This window comes from Pseudorasbora parva, chromosome 21 (genome assembly GCF_024679245.1).
Source record: "Pseudorasbora parva isolate DD20220531a chromosome 21, ASM2467924v1, whole genome shotgun sequence".
Lineage (NCBI taxonomy): Eukaryota > Metazoa > Chordata > Actinopteri > Cypriniformes > Gobionidae > Pseudorasbora > Pseudorasbora parva.
The window spans coordinates 8,517,014-8,535,674 of NC_090192.1; the positions used below are offsets into that span (position 1 = coordinate 8,517,014).

The following is an 18,661-nucleotide window of genomic DNA, read 5'->3' on the forward strand; positions in this document are numbered from 1 at the left end:
AGTTATGCCAACAACAGACATTTGAAGCAGTTTCACTCACCGCCTGCGGTTCCAACGTACACACAACCGTGAACATTTTTATTGTCTGGACCAGACCGTTCTTTCCTTCAGCAGTACGACCTGCAAATCCTGCGTCGAACTTGGCCTTGTTTATAAAACAATCATGGCCAAAAACACTTTCACAACTTCGTTGATGCTCTGGAAAAAACTAACTTCATGCACTGGTCCCTTAACGCTGGGTTCTTTGGGAATCTGTGCAGGGTTGTTAGCCCTGGCAACCAAAAACACACTTTTTATTTATTGAAGTCCTGAGACCTGTGCCGCCGCTCTCGCGCTGGTCTACGGGTGCGCGTGCGCCTTTCCAGGAGAAGTGCCCTTAGGACCCAAACTTATATGTATAATTTGAAATTCCTCCCCATTTGACGTCAAACAGATCCATACTCGAAAAGAACTTTCCGAAATTTGCCATGTGCGATATAATTTATTTATTTTTTAATTGCAATTATAGTATAGATAGAGTACATTGGGAATTTATCTTGATGGCAAAATGCTATATTCATAAATGCAAATTTTCATCATTAATACCAACATTGAATACTTACCTCTGTGACTTAAACTATTTAATTAGGACTCTTTAAAAAATGAATAACAAAAAAAGTGTCAAACTCCTTGGAACTATACAAGGACTTGTTAAAAATGATATAACTTCTTGCCTCTGTATATATATATATATATATATATATATATATATATATATATATATATATATATATATATATATATATATATATATATATATATATATATAATTTCCCTTTCCTTCCCACTGTTCTCTTAATAGAACCTCATATTGTCATCCATTGTTGCTTGCTAAGATAATTGGCTGTAATGTTTACTTATATCTACAATAAAAAAATAAAAACATTTTTTTTTTAAACTTTCCGAAATTTGTGAGAAACCGGATCAAACGTCCAACTTATTGTTTTTGAAGCTTTGTCCATGTTTAGCATGGGAATCCAAGTATATACCAGCATAAAATCTCAGTGTGCATGAAACAGCATTTTAACCCTCACCCCACTGTCATCTGAGCAGACCGGAAGTTACTTCTCAGATTTTGATTACTGCGACACAAAATAGTTTTCTGTTAACTTGTACGGATTAATTGTTCACCCTAAGACCTGTAAAACTATCAAAGTAAATAGGGTACATTTTGATTTCATGAGGACTTTAATGTGCTGTCCTAATTATAAATGCAAGCGCAAATAGTTTTACATAGTGCACTTTATTAGTCTAGTTAATTTGAATCGGAAGTCTCGCACATTCACATAAAACAGCTGACTCCCGTGTGAACCGTACAGAGCCGAAGACACAAACATTGGGCTATGAAAGCTATTTATAAGTTCATCAGACATGGCAATCTGAACAGCGGAGGACATCAGCATCCGTTGCAGCCGTTACCATGGTCACCAATCGGCCACTTATTGTGATACAGTTTGCAGCGACATTTTCATAAGACAAGATCATTTCAGTGTCTCTGACGTTTTGCATAATTTAATCAGACTGTTAATTTAAGTCAGTCTAAACATTTATGGTGCTCTGTCCAATGACATGTTCTATGTGTATGACAAAAATAAGGGCATGATATAAATATTAAACAAGAAATCTGAACATTTTAGTGTTTGATATTTTTTTCCCTGTTTATTATTAACTGCTGACTAAATAAATGGTCAAAATCGCATCTCATGGACTGCCTGCCTTGTTCACTGATGCCCTCTGGTGACTGCAGGTGATGCGTGTTTTGCCTGTTTTGATTTTTATATAAAATAACTTTATTCCAGATACAGTATAAGCAGATAAACTATATTTTACTTAATAAAATATCATTTATTGTGTTAAGCACCATTGCTTATTTTTAAATCTGTATGCAGGAGACCTTTTTATCATTTCTATAGGAAATGTGGCTGCTCTTATTCTCCCTCCACTTCCTCTCTGGACATTTTGCCAAACCCAGACTGCAGATGGATTACACTCTTTCCTCTTAGTCAGCTCAGCTGTTATATTATTTCCAACAGTCAGAAAAGTACCTACAATTCAATATAAGCTGCTCAGTAGTCCAAAAGCATAAATATTACTAAATGAAAAAGTGTATAGCCTACTTAAAACTAAAATAATAATTTAAAAAAATATTCAAAAACATTATTTTATGATTATTTTGTCATGATTACACTATCCTATTACACTTTGATTACAAACCTTTGAACCTTTATTTTACACTGCACTGATTCAATAGAGAAATAGTCTACATTCAATATATTACAATAACTGATTTTAAAGGATTAATTCACATTAAAATGACAATTCTGTCATTAATTACTCACTCTCATGTTGTTCCAAACCCATACGATTTTCGTTTATCTCCAACACAAATTTAGATATTTTGAATGAAATCTGAGAACTTTCTGTCCCTCCAGCAGCTGCACAATTTCAATTCCCAGAAAAATAAGACATCGTTTATCTGTCTCCTGGGTTTAACCTCAGTTTTATGAAGCAACATGACTTGTGTGTGGGTACTTGGTAACAGCAAATAATAATTAAAAATAATAATAACAATTTACTACTTTATTTACAAAATATTAATCTCCAATGAGCGTTCGAGAGCACCATGATAGACACATGTTGTGTTGACACGAGAGCAGAGTGTCCCTTACAACAAAAAAAAAAAGGAGACTTCAAGTAAATTTTATAACGTATACTTAACTACATTTCAAGTATTTTTTTAAATATATAATAAAACAACCCTGAAGTATACTTTTTTTTTTGTAAGGGACAGTCTGCTCTCCTGTCAACAAAGTATACTTAAATAAACTTAAAGTATAGCCTACTAATATCAATGCATTAGAAGTATACAGTGTACTGTTTCAATCCCATTTGGAAATAAATTGTCCCACTTTTTAGTTCATAAAAAGTAGTATGAAAAGTAGTTTTCATAAGCTTTTATAAGTATATTGCAACAGTAGTAAATTTTGAGTACACAACTAGTAAATTAAGTTTTTCGCTTAAACTTCAACTATATATTTCTAAGTGAACTATAGGTATACTAATAGTTTACTAGTCAAATACCTGTAGCAGATTTGTAGTTTATGAAAGTACATTTTGAAGTAAACTCCCAGTAAACTTTAAGTAGCTTTATACTGAAAGTATCCTCATAAGTTTTCTTTAAGTGAACATAACATCATACTTATAGCTTACTATTTATATATATATATATATTTTGCACTTTAAGTATATATTATGTTCCTATTTAGGCATTCATGTTTTATGAAATATACCTTTAACTGTAACTCCTTGATACATTTCAATGCACCAGTAAATAAATCAATACAAATTAAATTACAATATTGTAACAAAATTATGACTTTTCAAAAATAAAACAATGTGATATGATAAATAAAACTATTTTATAAATATTAACATTTTATAAGCCTAATTGTACTATTTTCATTTTCAAATGCTGTTTATACTGTATACAGATATAACTTTTTAACTTTAAATGTTTTGATTTTGTACTAGAATATGCATAATAGCGCCCCCTACCGTATAACAGTGCAGCAAATTCCTATGTACAGTAGCCTAGAAATCTAGACGTAAGCGGCATCAAATCTAATCTGCCGCGAGTATTGCTAGAGTCTAGCAACTCTCAATACACTGTAAAAACCAAACTCTGGTTAGGCCAATCACATCGTGCATAGAGTCGGTGGGCGGGGCTTAACATAATGACTGCCGAGTTGCGTGCTACTAGTAAACACAGAAGCTGGAGAACCGTAGACTTTTAAATCAGCTTTGACCGCGACTCTGGAAGACTTGGAGTTAAGCTTTTCTCTGAGAAAAGAACAAAGAACGGCACTGAAGTCATTCTTAAAAAGGGAAGATGTGTTCTGAGTTTTGCTGACTGGATACAGCGAAAGTTTAATCTGTCAACTAGCTGCTTCACCTTCGTTGCTCTGGTTGGTTGTAGCGCTATCCTATCGCGTGCAGAGGGAGTTTGAAAGACAACCGTTTATCCCGCCCCTCGGATTGAGCCCTGTCTATGGTGAGTTTCCAGACCAAACATCTTGATGTGAGTCTGGCTTGTCAGACTATAGTACACTACCACTACCAGTGGACTGGCCTACACAAAAACTCAAAAAGATAATCCAAATAAGGAACATACACAAGTGTGAAAGTATGACAGCATGAAACTATGTGAAAAAAGGTGTACACCTAGGATGGCTTTAGGGTGAGTAAATCATAGGGGTAATTTTCATTTTTTGGTGAACTAACCCTTTAATTATACTTTGAGTACAGGGGCCAAATATACTTCTATTTTTAGTATCAGTATAAGTCCTGGAAAGTATCAGTATAATTCTAAAAAGTAGACTAAAAATGATCGTATTTTTAGTTTAAAAGCAGTATACTAATAGCACACAATAAACATTTTTATAAGGGTAATATGTTCTGCACTGTGACTGAGGAGTTTATTTTTATTTTATAACTATAGATAAATCAAGAAATCAGTCAAGTTTTTGGTATGTGTTTAACCATATTCTGTTCTTGGATATGTGGAGTAATATAAATCACAGATTGGATTTGATTACACAAATAAGCACCAAAAACTATTGTATATGTATCATAATTTTACAACCTTTATCCAAGCCTGCAGGTAAACACTGGTGACTGCATGAATAGACCTCAGATTGCATTCACTATGGTTACTGTATCCATGGAGACGAGTCGACAAGGCCACCTCACATCATGGCAGTGTAATGAAACCCAGTGCACATCTTTTACAGTATGTCTGCCTTTGTTTGCATTTTGCATAAACAGGACACGTGTTGTGAAATTGGGCTGTTAAAAAAAGAAAAGACAAATGGCCATGAAGCAAACAATGGTTATATCATCAATACTTTAATAATAAAAAACATAAAAATTCAAACAATATTAGAAACATAAATAATAATGGCACTACACCTAAAGGTGCCATAACCAAAGTTTCCTGTGATGTTTTTTTACAATATAAAAAGTGGTGGGGCAAATAAAAACCCATATGTCCTATTCCACTTTTCACTGGTTTTTTGAATATTATTATGATAAAAAAACATATTTCAAGTAACAACGTCTTGCTGCAAAAAACAGAAAGCAGTAAGAATACAAATGTATAGCAAAATATGTAAAACAGTCAACAAGATCTGGTATTTCAAAATAAAGAAATGAAAAGACAGCTAAACTGCTATTAAAAACAACATGACAGCATGTTCACAGATACATATTGCTTTTTAGCATGTGGTTTTTAACTATAAAATGTGGTCACTATGAAATCCAACTTTTTTTTCATAACAAAAAACAACAACAAACAAGGCATAAACATAAAAACACAATTCGTCCAGTGCTCCATGTCTGATCCCTATATGAGCAGGAGAGACGTTCTCTACAGATACACAAATCAAATACAATAAATAAACCAACAATCATCAAAACTTTGGTACAGCACAATACACTGATTATCACCTGTCCAAATACTGAAGAATGTTTTTCAGATTGTGAAATAGTTAACCAAATACAAAAATGACATTTATTTGTAGTTTTAGTGTAGTGAAGTCTTGTACGTCTATACAGAAAGAACAAAAAAACTCATCTCCTAAAACTTGACAATTTTGAAACCGTTGTTTCTATAAGATCGGTGACACATGGCACTGAAGACTCTCCATTATTTCAACTACCATCCGCGTACAGTAAACAAAACTAATCTAAAAGAAAATCGAAGTGTTCTGAACGCAGGACTAGAGCCTCCTAAAACAAGGCCACAGATAACCTAAGCACGGTCGTTTCTTCAGTGGAACATGCTGAGTGAAAGCATCCAGCTGACAGCTTCAGCTTATTACAGAGCGTGAGAATTCATCTTCTGTGCAGCACTTAACTTTGCATTCATGCTTCAGGCCACCGTTGCCACTTTGTCATAGTCATTAGTGTATTCCGTGTCTGGCGTGTTGGTTTCATCCGTGTTCTTGTTCCAGCAGGACAAAGCAGAGAGGAAAAGGCCAGCTCCTCCCAGCAGCACAAAGCTCCCGCTGAAGTAGAACGCCAGGTCGTAGGAGTGCATCCAGTCGTAAATCCAGCCTGGAGTGAGAAACGGAAAAGTGGCAGACTTACATACAGTATCTCACATACCACAAGTAAACCTGCTGAACCTTTACACTCTCCACACATTTAGAATTGAACCAAGAATGCCTTTTAAATTCTACCGGTAATTGGATTCCTGAATTTGAATTGATATAGAAAGCAGGATGTCTTTTAAAAAGCTCATTTAAAACACATGTTGGAAACGTGTTTATACACAGTCAAACCGAAATGTATTCAGACACCTTCAACATTTTCTGTCATTATCACCATAGTTTAGAAAATGGTAATAAAATATGACAAGAACTCCAAGTTAAACTGTGTCAGAACAAATTAATCTTGATAATGTCAGATAACTTTGATAGAAAGGTATGTAATGACTTACAATCAACCAATCAGCTGTCAAATTTAAAGGGTTAATTCAGCGATTAGCATATTGCTTACTATCAGTAGAAACCCTGGAGTGTATTCGAATGATTGTGCTCCCCCCCCCCCCCCCCCCCCCCCGCAAATATCGTCAGTTTGCGCCATCGGAGGAATTGTTGGCCAGAGGCTAAAGACTACAGCCAGCAGAGGGAGCCATTTCCACATGTTTTCAACTCGCGAGTGGGGGATGGGAGATCGCACTCACAGCACTCAGCTCGCAGCTGCAGCCTCAGGCATTCATGTTTAAACGGTGCGGCCAGCAGAGCAAAGCAAGTCTTGGATACCGATGTTTAGAAGGCAGATGGTGAACGGGAACATGGTTTGTGTAACATTAGCAACACATTATTAGCCGTTTTATAAAGTAGTCAAGTGAATGGCTAATTATATTAATTAAGTTATGTGTCCGATGTTGTAAAGAGCGATACCATTGTGAAGCAAGTTATTACAAGTTGAGCGCTTGGATGGTGCGTGTGAGGGAAGGCGGGGCTAATTTGCATATACATGAGTCTGCATATACTAAATGATGCAAGGGTCTAGAGCGGTGGTTTTCAAACCTGTTCTGGAGGCACCCCAGCCCTGCACATTTGGTATGTCTCCCTCATTTATCACGCCTGATTCAACTCATCAGCTTCTTAGTAGAGACTGCAAGACCTAAATTGGGTGTGTAGGAGGGAGACATACAAAATGTGCAGGGCTGGGGTGCCTCCAGGACAGGTTTGAAAACCACTGGTCTAGAGTTACATTCAAGCTTTTTTAAAGGGTTAGTTCACCCAAAAATGTCAATTCTGTTATCATTTACCCAAACCTGTTTGAGTTTCTTTGTTCTGCTGAACACAAAATAAGATATTTGGAAAAATGTTTGTAACCAAGCAGATAGAGCAACCATTCACTATTATAGTAGGGAGAAAAAAAATACTATGGTTGTGAATGGTTACTCTGCTTTGTTACAAAGATTCTTCAAAATATCTTCTTTTGTTTTCAGGAGAACAACGAAACTCAAACAGGTTTGGGACAACATGACGGTAAGTAAATGATGACAGAATTTTCATTTTTGGGTGAACTATCCTTTTAAAGCAGCACTAGGTAACTTTTCAACCTTCATAATATATTTTCAAGACTCTTGTGATGATACATCGTCTGCCATAGCTTGATGGGGTCTGTATGGTTTTTAATCGTACTTTTAAACTTCGGGTTTCGGGTAGTAACCCAAGAACAAAAAGAACTACAAAATTCGACTGCTTTACGGCATATACGTCACTTCGACCAACACACACACTTCCTTAAATTCGGACGTGCGAGCCCAACTTTGTTTGTCGGATAATTTAGTCATGTCCGAAGCAGCAGAGACAAATAAGAAAGAAGAGGTTTTGTTGGAGGAAAACAATAAGAGGAAACGAAAAAGTGATGGGATTAAAGGCAGGACGAGGATCAACATGTGACCAGTGTTTGCTCGTCGGCGTGAGCTGAAGGAGGCGTGCCCGACCGATGCTGTCCTGCTTGTTACGGTGAGCTACCACTCAAACATTGAACTGAAGTATCAGATTCTGTAAAACGGTAACCAATAGACTACTATAATGACGCTGGCTTGTAAACGTGAGCATCATGATTATTTGGCGTTTGAAAAAAAATAAAACCCATGAAATTATATTCATATGACATGCTGAAACATATGCCACTGACTGTAACGTTACCTGGGATGAAGACATTTCACACGCGACGCCAGAAGAACTCTGAACTCCTCTTGCAGTGTTCAGGGGAACTGTTAGTGCTGCACCAACCCGCGGGGCCGCTTTTATGAAGTTATTTGGCCCGCCCCGCACCACTGTATAGAATTTTACAACCCGCCCCGCACCCGCGACCATTAAATAGATATACGGGGTCCGCGGGTTATGAGACGACCCGCGCATCACTAGTTCAGGGCTATCAGGGTTGTCATGTCAACAAATGCACGCGTGATGGCATCCCCTGTTGTAGGATGACAGCTTACGACAGTAGTTAAGGACATTATTTTTTCCCAACTGTAGGGGGACCCCGAGAGCAAAAGTTACCAAGTGCTGCTTTAAGGGATGAATTTTTATTTTTATTTTTTTATGTCATTTTGGTGACCAAAGAGTGCTTTAAGTGACTACAGGGGGACTTTAAATTCATTTTTTCTCAGTCTCTGGTCTGTACTTCATTTGCTATTTACTATTTACATTTGCTTCGTGAATTTCCCATTCAAATTCCTGAAAAGAAGCTGATTTATAAATTAAAATTTTGGCCAATTTTAATGTTCATTTTAAAGCTACACTATGTAACTTTTCCGTCCGCTAGAGGGCAACTATTCAAACCAAAGGCGTATTTGATGAGGCCAGTTTTGAGCGCAGAATCTCGGGACATGTGGTCTTCACCTCACAGCCGGTGGAAAAGAATCAGGATAGGACTCATGTTCATAAATGTGATTATTAATGTTACTGTGGTATTAAGCAGAGCAGGACCGAGTGTTGTAGAGCTGAGTGAGGCTGCTGGAGCGATTGTTGAGCAACACATGGCTCGCGAGCACCGGGACTTTTATTATGACGGGACACAGTTGCTGGCGTTATTTCCGCTTTTCCAGTCATGAGTATAAGGTAACGCAGCTCTGTTTATCATTTCAGATACATTTAAGTGTGTTTAAAATGATGTTCTGACGTTGCTCTGTGCGTTCGCTCAGCGGCTGCTGTGACACTTGTTCACACTGCTAAGAGTAAAGCGCTTCTGCAGAATAAAACTGGAAACCGAGGGTAACACAGATATGACACAATTGACAGGCGACTCGCTCAGACATCCTGACTCGTTGGTTAAAATAGCAATTTTCTCACAATTTACAAATAGTTGGAAACATTTGGGATATTGTAAGAACTCAACTGAACAATTTATATAACACTGGCCTAGTGGTTTTTGGATATTTTATGGCAAAAATACTACATAGTGCACATTTAAAGGCTTGCATAACATCTGAGTATTAATTTAACAGAACTAAAACCACGGCAACAAGTTAAAAAAATTACCTGCGACAGGTGGTCCGAGCATTATACTAAATCCACCAAAGAACATCAAGATCCCATATGCCTCGGTCAGACGATCCATTCCCACAACCTTAGTGGTCATGTAGGGTATGACAGACCAGTTTCCGGAAAAAAAACCCAGCACCGCTGAGATGACCTGCAGCCCAGTGTAGTTCTTGGTGACGGGGATTATGAGAAGAGCCACCCCTGTGCCCAACAGGGTGAAGGTGTACAGAAAGATGCTGTTCATCCAGCGGATGTCCATCGTGATGCCCAGCAGCAGCTTCCCCACTCCTGCAGCAATGGACATGATCGAGACCAGCGGGATGGTGCTGATGCCATTGATCAGACCCTCACTCTGGGCCAAATCCTCCAGGAAGAGAAGAGGAGTGTACGCACCCAGGCAATACGCGAACAAAGACACGCACGTGGCCAAGAAGACCCTGTTCTGAAGCAGTTCCCCTGTCGAGTGCATGTATTCAATGTACTCCTTCTGTTTCTTCTTCATGAGCCGCACCAACGCCACATAACTCAGGAGGCTCTTCTCGTATGGTGGTGGCTCTTTCTTCTCTCCTGCGATGAGAAGGTTGACGGATGGATTTTTCTTGATGGGTTCCTCCACGACAGGGGTCTTTTCCAGAACCTTCTCCTCTGCCTTCTCGGCCAGCGCTGCTCTCTGTTTCAGGTAGTAGGCCGGCAGGTGCAGCGGTCTCATGAGTCCAGCACAGGCGATGATGTTTAGTGCAAAACAGCCAATTAGCAAAAGGCACCCGTCGAGTCCAAAGAGTGCAATGAACTCATTCTGCGCTGTAGCGTAGAGAAAACCTCCAATACTTGTACCTGAAAACATGAGAAGGTTAATGCATTCCTATTGAGCATCATTATTATTGTGATTGAATTGTTTTGCTTTTAATGACTACGAATGTTTTTTAGTACCAGTGTTGGGGGTAAAGCATTACAAGTAACTTGAGTTACGTAATCAGATTACTTTTTCAAGTAACTAGTGTAGTATTGCATTTTTAAAATTTAAAATAATATATCTGAGTTACTTTTTCAAAAAAGTAACGCAAGTTACCTTTCCACATTTATGACAGCTCTCTTCTCCCCATGATGAGAAAAATTGAGAGTAAGTGCGAACATGATGGTTATTGTAGTTCTAGACTAAATGTGAGCCTTTACTCATCTCACGTGCACAATAAAGAGTCAGTATTCCTCAAAATGAATAAAATCAGTCAAATGCAAAATCAGAATTCTATGCAAACTTCCAATAATTAATTATCAAATAAAAAGTATTTTTATGCATTTAATCTAAACCTTTATTGGCCAATGTTTTGCTGCTAACTTTCGATGATTCAGTTAAACTTTGCGCAAAAAATATTTTCGTTTTTCTGTTTTTATGGTGAATTAAGAGTGTTAAACTTTTTCTCCTGCGTCCTATTTTCCATTATTCAGCGCAGCTGAAAGGTTTGTTTGAGCTGCGCCCTCTATTGTACATGCGTGAATTTGCATTTTTACCTCGACCTGAGGTTTATTATTTAAATTTTGGTGTGAAGAGGTCTTTACATTTGCACAAAATTATCACTTTTTTTGTTGTTATAAAAAACAAAGGTGAAAAAAAAGTTATGCAAAAGTAACGTAACATTACTTTTCGCAAAAAGTAACTAAGTTAAGGTCTTTGCACACTGAGTCCGATATTTTCGCATGCGTTTTTTCGTATTCGTGATCCGAAAAATTCGTCACGCACAGAGACCTTGCACACTGAGTCCTATGCATATTAATGAATGCGTTACGGGGAAAAAACGCAAAATATGTGCTATAATTATAGCTATGATATAACAATATTTGTAGTATTTTTGCTAGAATAATATGTATGGTGGCTCTGAGTTGTCAAAACGTCTCTCAAAGTGCGTTTTTACAGATGCCAAAAAATCCGAAAATTGAACCTGTTCCGAATTTTTTTTTGATGGACGAAAGTTTAAGAAGCAGTGTGCAAGCGTGATTGACATAACATGAGGTCGAATTTATTTTTTGACATGCGTAAATTTCTCATGTGAATTACGGACTCGGTGTGCAACGGCCTAAACGGCCTAAACTCGATTAGTTACTTTTTAACGCAATAGTAACGCAATATTGTAATGCATTACTTTTCAAAGTAACTTCCCCCAACACTGTTTAGTACTATTGCTGCACGATTAATTGAAATAAAACCGAAACTGTGACATGGCTTTGAGTTAATAAGGCTGCAATTTAATTCATCTATTTTAAAGTTTCCTAATTTTGAGGTCTCCTACAATAGGTTTACATGCTTTTGACAAGGTCAAAAAACATTTTCTCATAATATAAAGGCATTATCATCACCTCTCTTCTTACAGTGTCTGAAATGGTGATACAAAGGGTTTAGTCTCTCTACACTCCCCCTTTCCAAGAGCCTACTCTGCTCTGGTTGGTCAGATGGCCCTGCCTGTCATGATGATCATAGACTGTAAAACAGATGGACAATGCCACTTCACTATTTTCCGTTGGAGAAAAGCAAAACCGCCAATGTCTGAATATGGCACTGACATCTTGCAGTGATTTAGGACCAGCATCTGCGCAATAGTGACCAGGAAGTAGATCCGCGATATCATAACCCGCCCACACTCCTGTAGTATCTGTTAGTACAGTTTACTGCAGAACCATTCATTATGTTGGTGTGAAATAAACTTTTATGGAAATGTAGAAAATAAAGCTAAAGCTCCAATCTTTTCCCGAAAAGGTCCTCCGCGACTTCTTCACTCACAGAGAAGTTGTCAATCACAGCTGTCAATCATGATGTCACACCCCTGTTTTTATAGCTAATACAGTAAAGTATTTGTATAATAGCTTATACTAATGATAACAAAGGAGACCTTATTGTAAAGTGTTACCACTACATTGATCACAATATTTTGTCCAAATTGTATAGCCCTACAAAAAAGCACAGTAAACTTGGATTTTTAATCACATTTTGAATCATAAATGATTTTTTTATTAGAAAAATCACAATTTAGATTCCACCCCTAAATTATGCAATCCTAATAAGCACTATTTTACACAATAGAGAAAATCTTTAATTTTATATTATTTTTGGTAACACTTTATTTTAGACTGTCCTTATTACACATTACATGTAGTTACTGTAGTAATAAACTATAAATTATGCATAATTACATGCAACTAACCGCAACCCAAACCAAACCCTATAGTAAGTACATGTAGTTAATTAATATTACTCAGTACTTAAATGTATAATAACACTATAACACGGACACCATAAAATACATTTATTTTACTTGCTTTTAAACAGCATTGAAGGAGTTCGTATATGATACATATCTCATCCAACTATGATAAATAAATGAATAAATAAAACGTACGTTTTCTAGAGAAATTTATATTTGTGCTTTTAGATCATGCTGTGTTTAAAATTGTGAGAAACATAAATGGTCAAAAATTGGACTAGTAGTGTATTATTTTTGACTGATCATATATTTACCTGTTGTTACAATGCCAAGAGCAAGACCACGTCTCTTGTCGAAATACTGGCAAGTGATGGTTACAGTAGCAGCATAAACAAGTCCACAGCCTAGTCCTGTATAATAAAAGTGTGAGGTTAAAGAAAAGTTCCTATGAGCTCAAATTCCCGCCAATTGAATTGCAGTCAAGTATAAAATAAATAAGCATGAATCAAAAATTTTTAAACACATGTGAAAATATAACGCACAAAACTGAAAAATCAATGCAGAATCACAAACAATGCGGTCATAGAAATACAAATAATAAGCGTGAGTCAAACATTTAACAAATTGGCGCTAAGCATTGACGCTCTCTATCACTGTATCGGCAAGGAAACGCAGTATTTTATTGTTATGAATATAATCTTAGGAATCTATTATTTTGTTTTATAGACGTTTAAGGGGGGTTCTCACAATTAAAGCAGTCAAATGAACGTGATCATGACTGCTTACAGACGCTTGGCCGCTCAGTTCAGCCAGCCGAGTTCTCTAACACCAGTGGTGGAGGAAGTACTGAATCTCTGTCATTAAAACAGCGTGTCAAAGGGAAAAATGAACAAAATCTACATCTAAATTCATATAATTTTTGTTTAAATTCTGAGTAATGACTTTATGTAATTTCAGTGCATATGCCATTAATGAAACTGGAATAGGCCTATTAATTTAAATGTGTATATCAAAATGAAAACTGAGTTTAAACTTCATAAATTTTCTCACTATTTTCTCACTTTTTGTGTTAATTTGTATTTCCTGTCGCTGTACATACTCGTTTATTGTATAGGACAGTGTAAAAAGCTTTCAATTTTAATTGTTTAAATAAGGTTTTAACATTTAAGGTTTAAGAGAATGCTTTCTATAGTTGAACTGAGCGGCCAGCCAAGAGTCATATGCTGCCTTCATATGCTTTCGGAAATGTTATAATTCTGACTTCTGAAGTCGTGATTAGGAAATCATTGCATTCAAGTTTCAAAATGTGCAATTTTTACCTTGGAAATTCGTATTTATGATAATTCCGAGAGCATGTGAAGGCAGCACAACATAATAATCATGATCACGCTCATTTGACTGCTTTAATTGTGAGAAACCCCCCTAAAACATCTAAAATACAAAATAATAGATTCCTAAGATTATATTCATAACAATAAAATACTGCATTTCCTTGCTGATACAGTGATAGAGAGCGCGTTATACTCGTAGCTGAAGTCAACAGCGGCTGGCTGTACTGAAGCGTACCAATCTTAGCATCAGACCAATGGTGATGCTAAGACCCGCCCCTGATTTACATGAAACTCGAACTGCAACATTTGGAACCGCAAGCGCAGAATGTGGAAACAAGCAAAGTAGAAAAGAGCAGACATACAAAAAATGAAAATAAGAGCAGAAAACATGATTTTGTGTGCGATTCAGATAATTTTTAATTCATGATTCAGTTTTGAGCACTATAATTTTAAACTTGTTTAAATGTTTGGCACACGCTTATTATTTGTATTTCTATAACCGCATTGTTTGTGGTTTCTGGGTAACTTTGCAATGATTTTTCAGTTTTGTGCGTTATATTTTCACGTGTTTTTAAAATTTTGATTCGCACTTATTATTTTTTTAATGCTTGACTGCAATTCAATTGGTGGGAATTTGAGCCCATAAAGTTCACCCGCTCATTTTATCTTCATTATAATCAAGCATAATAAAGGTAAACAGATTCCAGTTGTTTTCCAAGAAAGGGGGGAAATTAAGCACAAGACCATACTTTAAAATAACATCTAAAATAAACTACAGAATAATTTAGTAATGCAATGATAGATATAAAAGAATTTAATATGACAATAAATATGGCGACTTTTTAATGTTCTAGTACATTATGAGCAAATACTGTGAAGATAAGCGCATTTAATTTGAGCATGTTTTGTATATTTCATCATTATATCGTCCATCAGCCCACATTCAGGCAAGAGTAATCTATGAACCAATATAACTATAAAAAGTGAGATACTTACCAACAACAATCCCATAGGAAAATATGAGAAACTGAACATTGGGTGCAAAAGCACTAAGCATAAGCCCTCCGGAGACCATGACCCCGCTGAAGATGGTCACGGGTCTGGCCCCAAAGTTCACAACACAGGCACTGCAGATGGGACCTGTGCAAAAGGACGAAAGCATCATCTTATTGGAGAACGGAAACTCCGCTTAAAATGATCAGCTGGAACCCGAGGCATTTAACCAGACAGATTTTGATTGACTTATGAAAACACAGGACATGACATCAAATGTCCCACTGACACAAACTGAAAATCATTAGTCACAATTGTAGCTCTATTGATTTGACACGCTACTCTTCATTTTATATTGGTAAACAAGTTTCATAATGAAAAACAAGGTCAAGGGGTATAATAAAAGGGTGAGAAACTTTTCTTTTAATAATTGCTCAGTATATATTTATAGTGGCAGTTGAAGCATATTTATGCGGGACAAAGGGGAACATGCAATGCATATCTTTATGCAGGGTATATTTATTAAGCATAAAGTATCTCATATCAATGTTGGAAGCTTACTAGCGATGAGTCCGACCCCAGAGACGAGAGAGCCGACCCACGCTGTCATGCCTTTGCCATCCTGGAAGGTGTTCAGCCATTCTGGGTAAAGCACCCCCACGGACTGGGGCGAGCCGTAGGCCAGGAGCTGAGCCATGAAAGAGGCAACCACAATGACCCAACCCCATCCACCGTCCGGGGCTTGCTTTGTGTCCCGGGCACTCATGATTACACTGGGTTCCTGTGGTGAAAATCAAATTCAAGGAAAAGAAAATTACAATTCTGTTACCATTTTATTACACACACACACACACACACACACACACACACACACACACACACACACACACACACACACACACACACACGCTTTACAGACTGCTTTTATAATGATGTATGTTTTAGTTTATTCGTTTAGAGATCATGCATATCCATGAACATTGTTGTATAAAAATACACCATGTAAATATGCCAAAATTAGTAAAAATAACTACTTTTCGTCTGCAGTCCCTTGGCAGATAACATAAATATAACACTCATACAACATCATTCACACTGACTATAAAAATATTACATAAATGCATTCAGATTTACAGTGTAAGTGTACAATTGATATGTTAATTGATTGATATGATATTTTAAGTAAGTTTTAAAGGTGTTATGTAGGACATTCTCTTATTGAAAGGGGTAAGCTATTCCAGAGATTACCACATATTACTGACAGTCATTTCACTTTCTTTCCAGTCTCCTTTCACTTTAACTGTATGACAAATATTAGCTTAGATATCTTGCAAACCTTTATTTTTGATCTGATTTTATTCGTAGAGGAAGATATTTTGCTTTTCAACCTCACCTTAACTTCTCTAAAGAACAACACCTACGACTGGATGAGCGGAACGCGCGTAAAAGCAGCGCACGACTGTATGCGGCGGAGACGCGCACGGGCGCAAAACAGAAACCGTGCGCGCTCCTGAACTCTACTCAGATACTTCTAACTGGTTTATTTTCCGCATATGTATTATTATTATTTTTTTGTTTCACACGAATTTACAATTCAAACTGTTGTGAATATTAAGGTAAAAAAATAAAATAAACAGAAACATGAAAAACGACGTATACGTTCATTTAAAGCCAACTGTTAGCTGTGCTGTAAAATATCCAATATATTACAGGACATTACTATTAAAACATTATATCATCTTACTAAGATAATGAACGTAATGTCTTACCTCCCCAACCGGGAAATGATGATGATTTCCGTTGTAAATTCAGTTCAGGATGTTGGACTGGCTGTTTGGGGAATCCGGCGTTATGATTTTAAATGTCATATCTTATCATCGTGTCATAATGTAAGATGACCGCTATGATCTAACATATGGATGATTGTGGATGGGTTGGGCTGAAACATCCCGGTCTGCCCTTCATCATTGTGCGGTGTGTTCTGCACGAGCTCCGGCTTTTGTTGCCAGGCGTTTAAACCGGTTTGAAGCTGTTCTCGCTGGTCCAGCTTCACATTTCGATGCTCCAACTTTCTTTTATTCAGTGACAATAAACACAGCCTGCGGTGTCAACCAACCAACGAACATTTCCAGTTGACACTTAATCAATTACTTTTCGCCACTACTGAAATGATAAAGGCCACTATTTATATTTACAGGAAGCATCCGCTGTGTGTAAACAGAAGGTCGTTTCCTGTGGGCTTTATAGCCAGTGTTCATGGTATTTGCATATTTTATCAGCTTAAATGAAATTCTCTTACTGTAAATTAATTTGTAAACACATGCCACGTGCATCCTTATGTATGTGCGCTGCAGTTCCAGTCCGAACCGGTTAATGATGACAATACAGCAGTGACACGTGTTACCAGGATCATCTGCCTCCTTTCACATCTTAAAGGGACCATAGTCTACACTTCAGTGGCGTATTTTATAACTAATGTGTCATAAAAAACGGTCATTGCTCCCAAAACTCACCGTTAAAATTAAAGTTCACCCACAAATGAAGTGTCTGCAATGCATCATGTGTTCACCCTACATCCAATCACCCATCTAAAACAAGATTTGCTCAAATATAGGCTACTGTGACATTACAATTAAAATGAACTGGTTTCTGTTTCAACATTTTAAAATGTTATTTATTCCTGTTACTAAAGCTGAATTTTTAGCAGCCATTGTTCCAGTCTTCAGTGGCACAAAATCTTTCAGAAATCACTTTATATTATCATAAAGGTTGACAGTTTTAGCTGCTTAATTTGTTTTAATTATTGGAAGTCATGATACACTGCCATTCAAAAGATTGGGGTACAATTTTAACAAAAAGAAAGAACATTTTTTAAATACTTTTATTTAGCAAAGGCACATTAAATAAATAGGTAATGGAATAATTAAGAATATGTGACAAGAATGACAAGTATATTTATATGGTTAGGAAAACTGCATTTAAGCTGCTGCAGTGCGAGTAGAAACGGTATTGTTGCAGTTCAAGAGATCAAGCTATTCTCATGCAAAGCCCAGCTCTTAACTATCCATTTGGAGATCACACACATAAATATGCACATTTTAAACAACCCATCTTTATCAAATCAGGCCCTTGAGATTATGCCAGTGGGACGGACATCCATGCTAAATTTCTCACAGTATCAGAGCAAGGTCTTTGTACAGAGGGAATGCACTGCAAAGATAACGCCCAGTGCAACAGATCATGGGAACCAAAAGAAAACCACAAGACCAAAAGCTGCCAGAAAATGTTTCCTCACAGTACTCCCCAAAAATCTCTCAAACCGTTACTTCTTGAAGATGAGACCTGCAGACTAAACTGAAACATTTAGGAAAAAGGGAGATTGAAGTTGAAGTGGAATATCGTCAGTTGACAACCAACACAGTGAAGAGGTGCAACTCAACCAGCAGAACAACGTCAAAGCATTTCTATTTAAGGCATTTAGCAGATGCATTCATCCAAACTGACATAAGAGATTCAACTTCACATAGGAAAG

At 36.9% G+C, this 18,661-nt stretch overlaps 1 protein-coding gene across 1 annotated transcript; it reads right to left on the reverse strand.

Moving 5' to 3' along the window:
• Window positions 1-4,923: 4,923 nt before the first annotated feature.
• Window positions 4,924-17,475, reverse strand: slc16a9b (solute carrier family 16 member 9b). Its single transcript, XM_067430011.1, has 6 exons — window positions 16,899-17,475; window positions 15,691-15,910; window positions 15,133-15,276; window positions 13,120-13,215; window positions 9,609-10,445; window positions 4,924-6,153 (listed from the first exon to the last, which is right to left on the reverse strand). The coding sequence occupies exons 2-6, from the start codon at window positions 15,893-15,895 to the stop codon at window positions 5,969-5,971; spliced, it is 1,467 nt and encodes a 488-aa protein (XP_067286112.1). The 5' UTR covers window positions 15,896-15,910; window positions 16,899-17,475; the 3' UTR covers window positions 4,924-5,968.
• Window positions 17,476-18,661: the final 1,186 nt, after the last annotated feature.

Coding starts and splice junctions, on each gene's coding strand:
- slc16a9b (XM_067430011.1), bottom strand. CDS start 15,895: ATGAGTGCCCGGGACACAAAGCAAGCCCCGGACGGTGGATGGGGTTGG. Junction 15,277..15,690: donor TGGGGTCGGACTCATCGCTA/GTAAGCTTCCAA, acceptor CCTTTTGCACAG/GTCCCATCTGCAGTGCCTGT. Junction 6,154..9,608: donor GCTCGGACCACCTGTCGCAG/GTAATTTTTTTA, acceptor TTCTCACTCCAG/GCTGGATTTACGACTGGATG.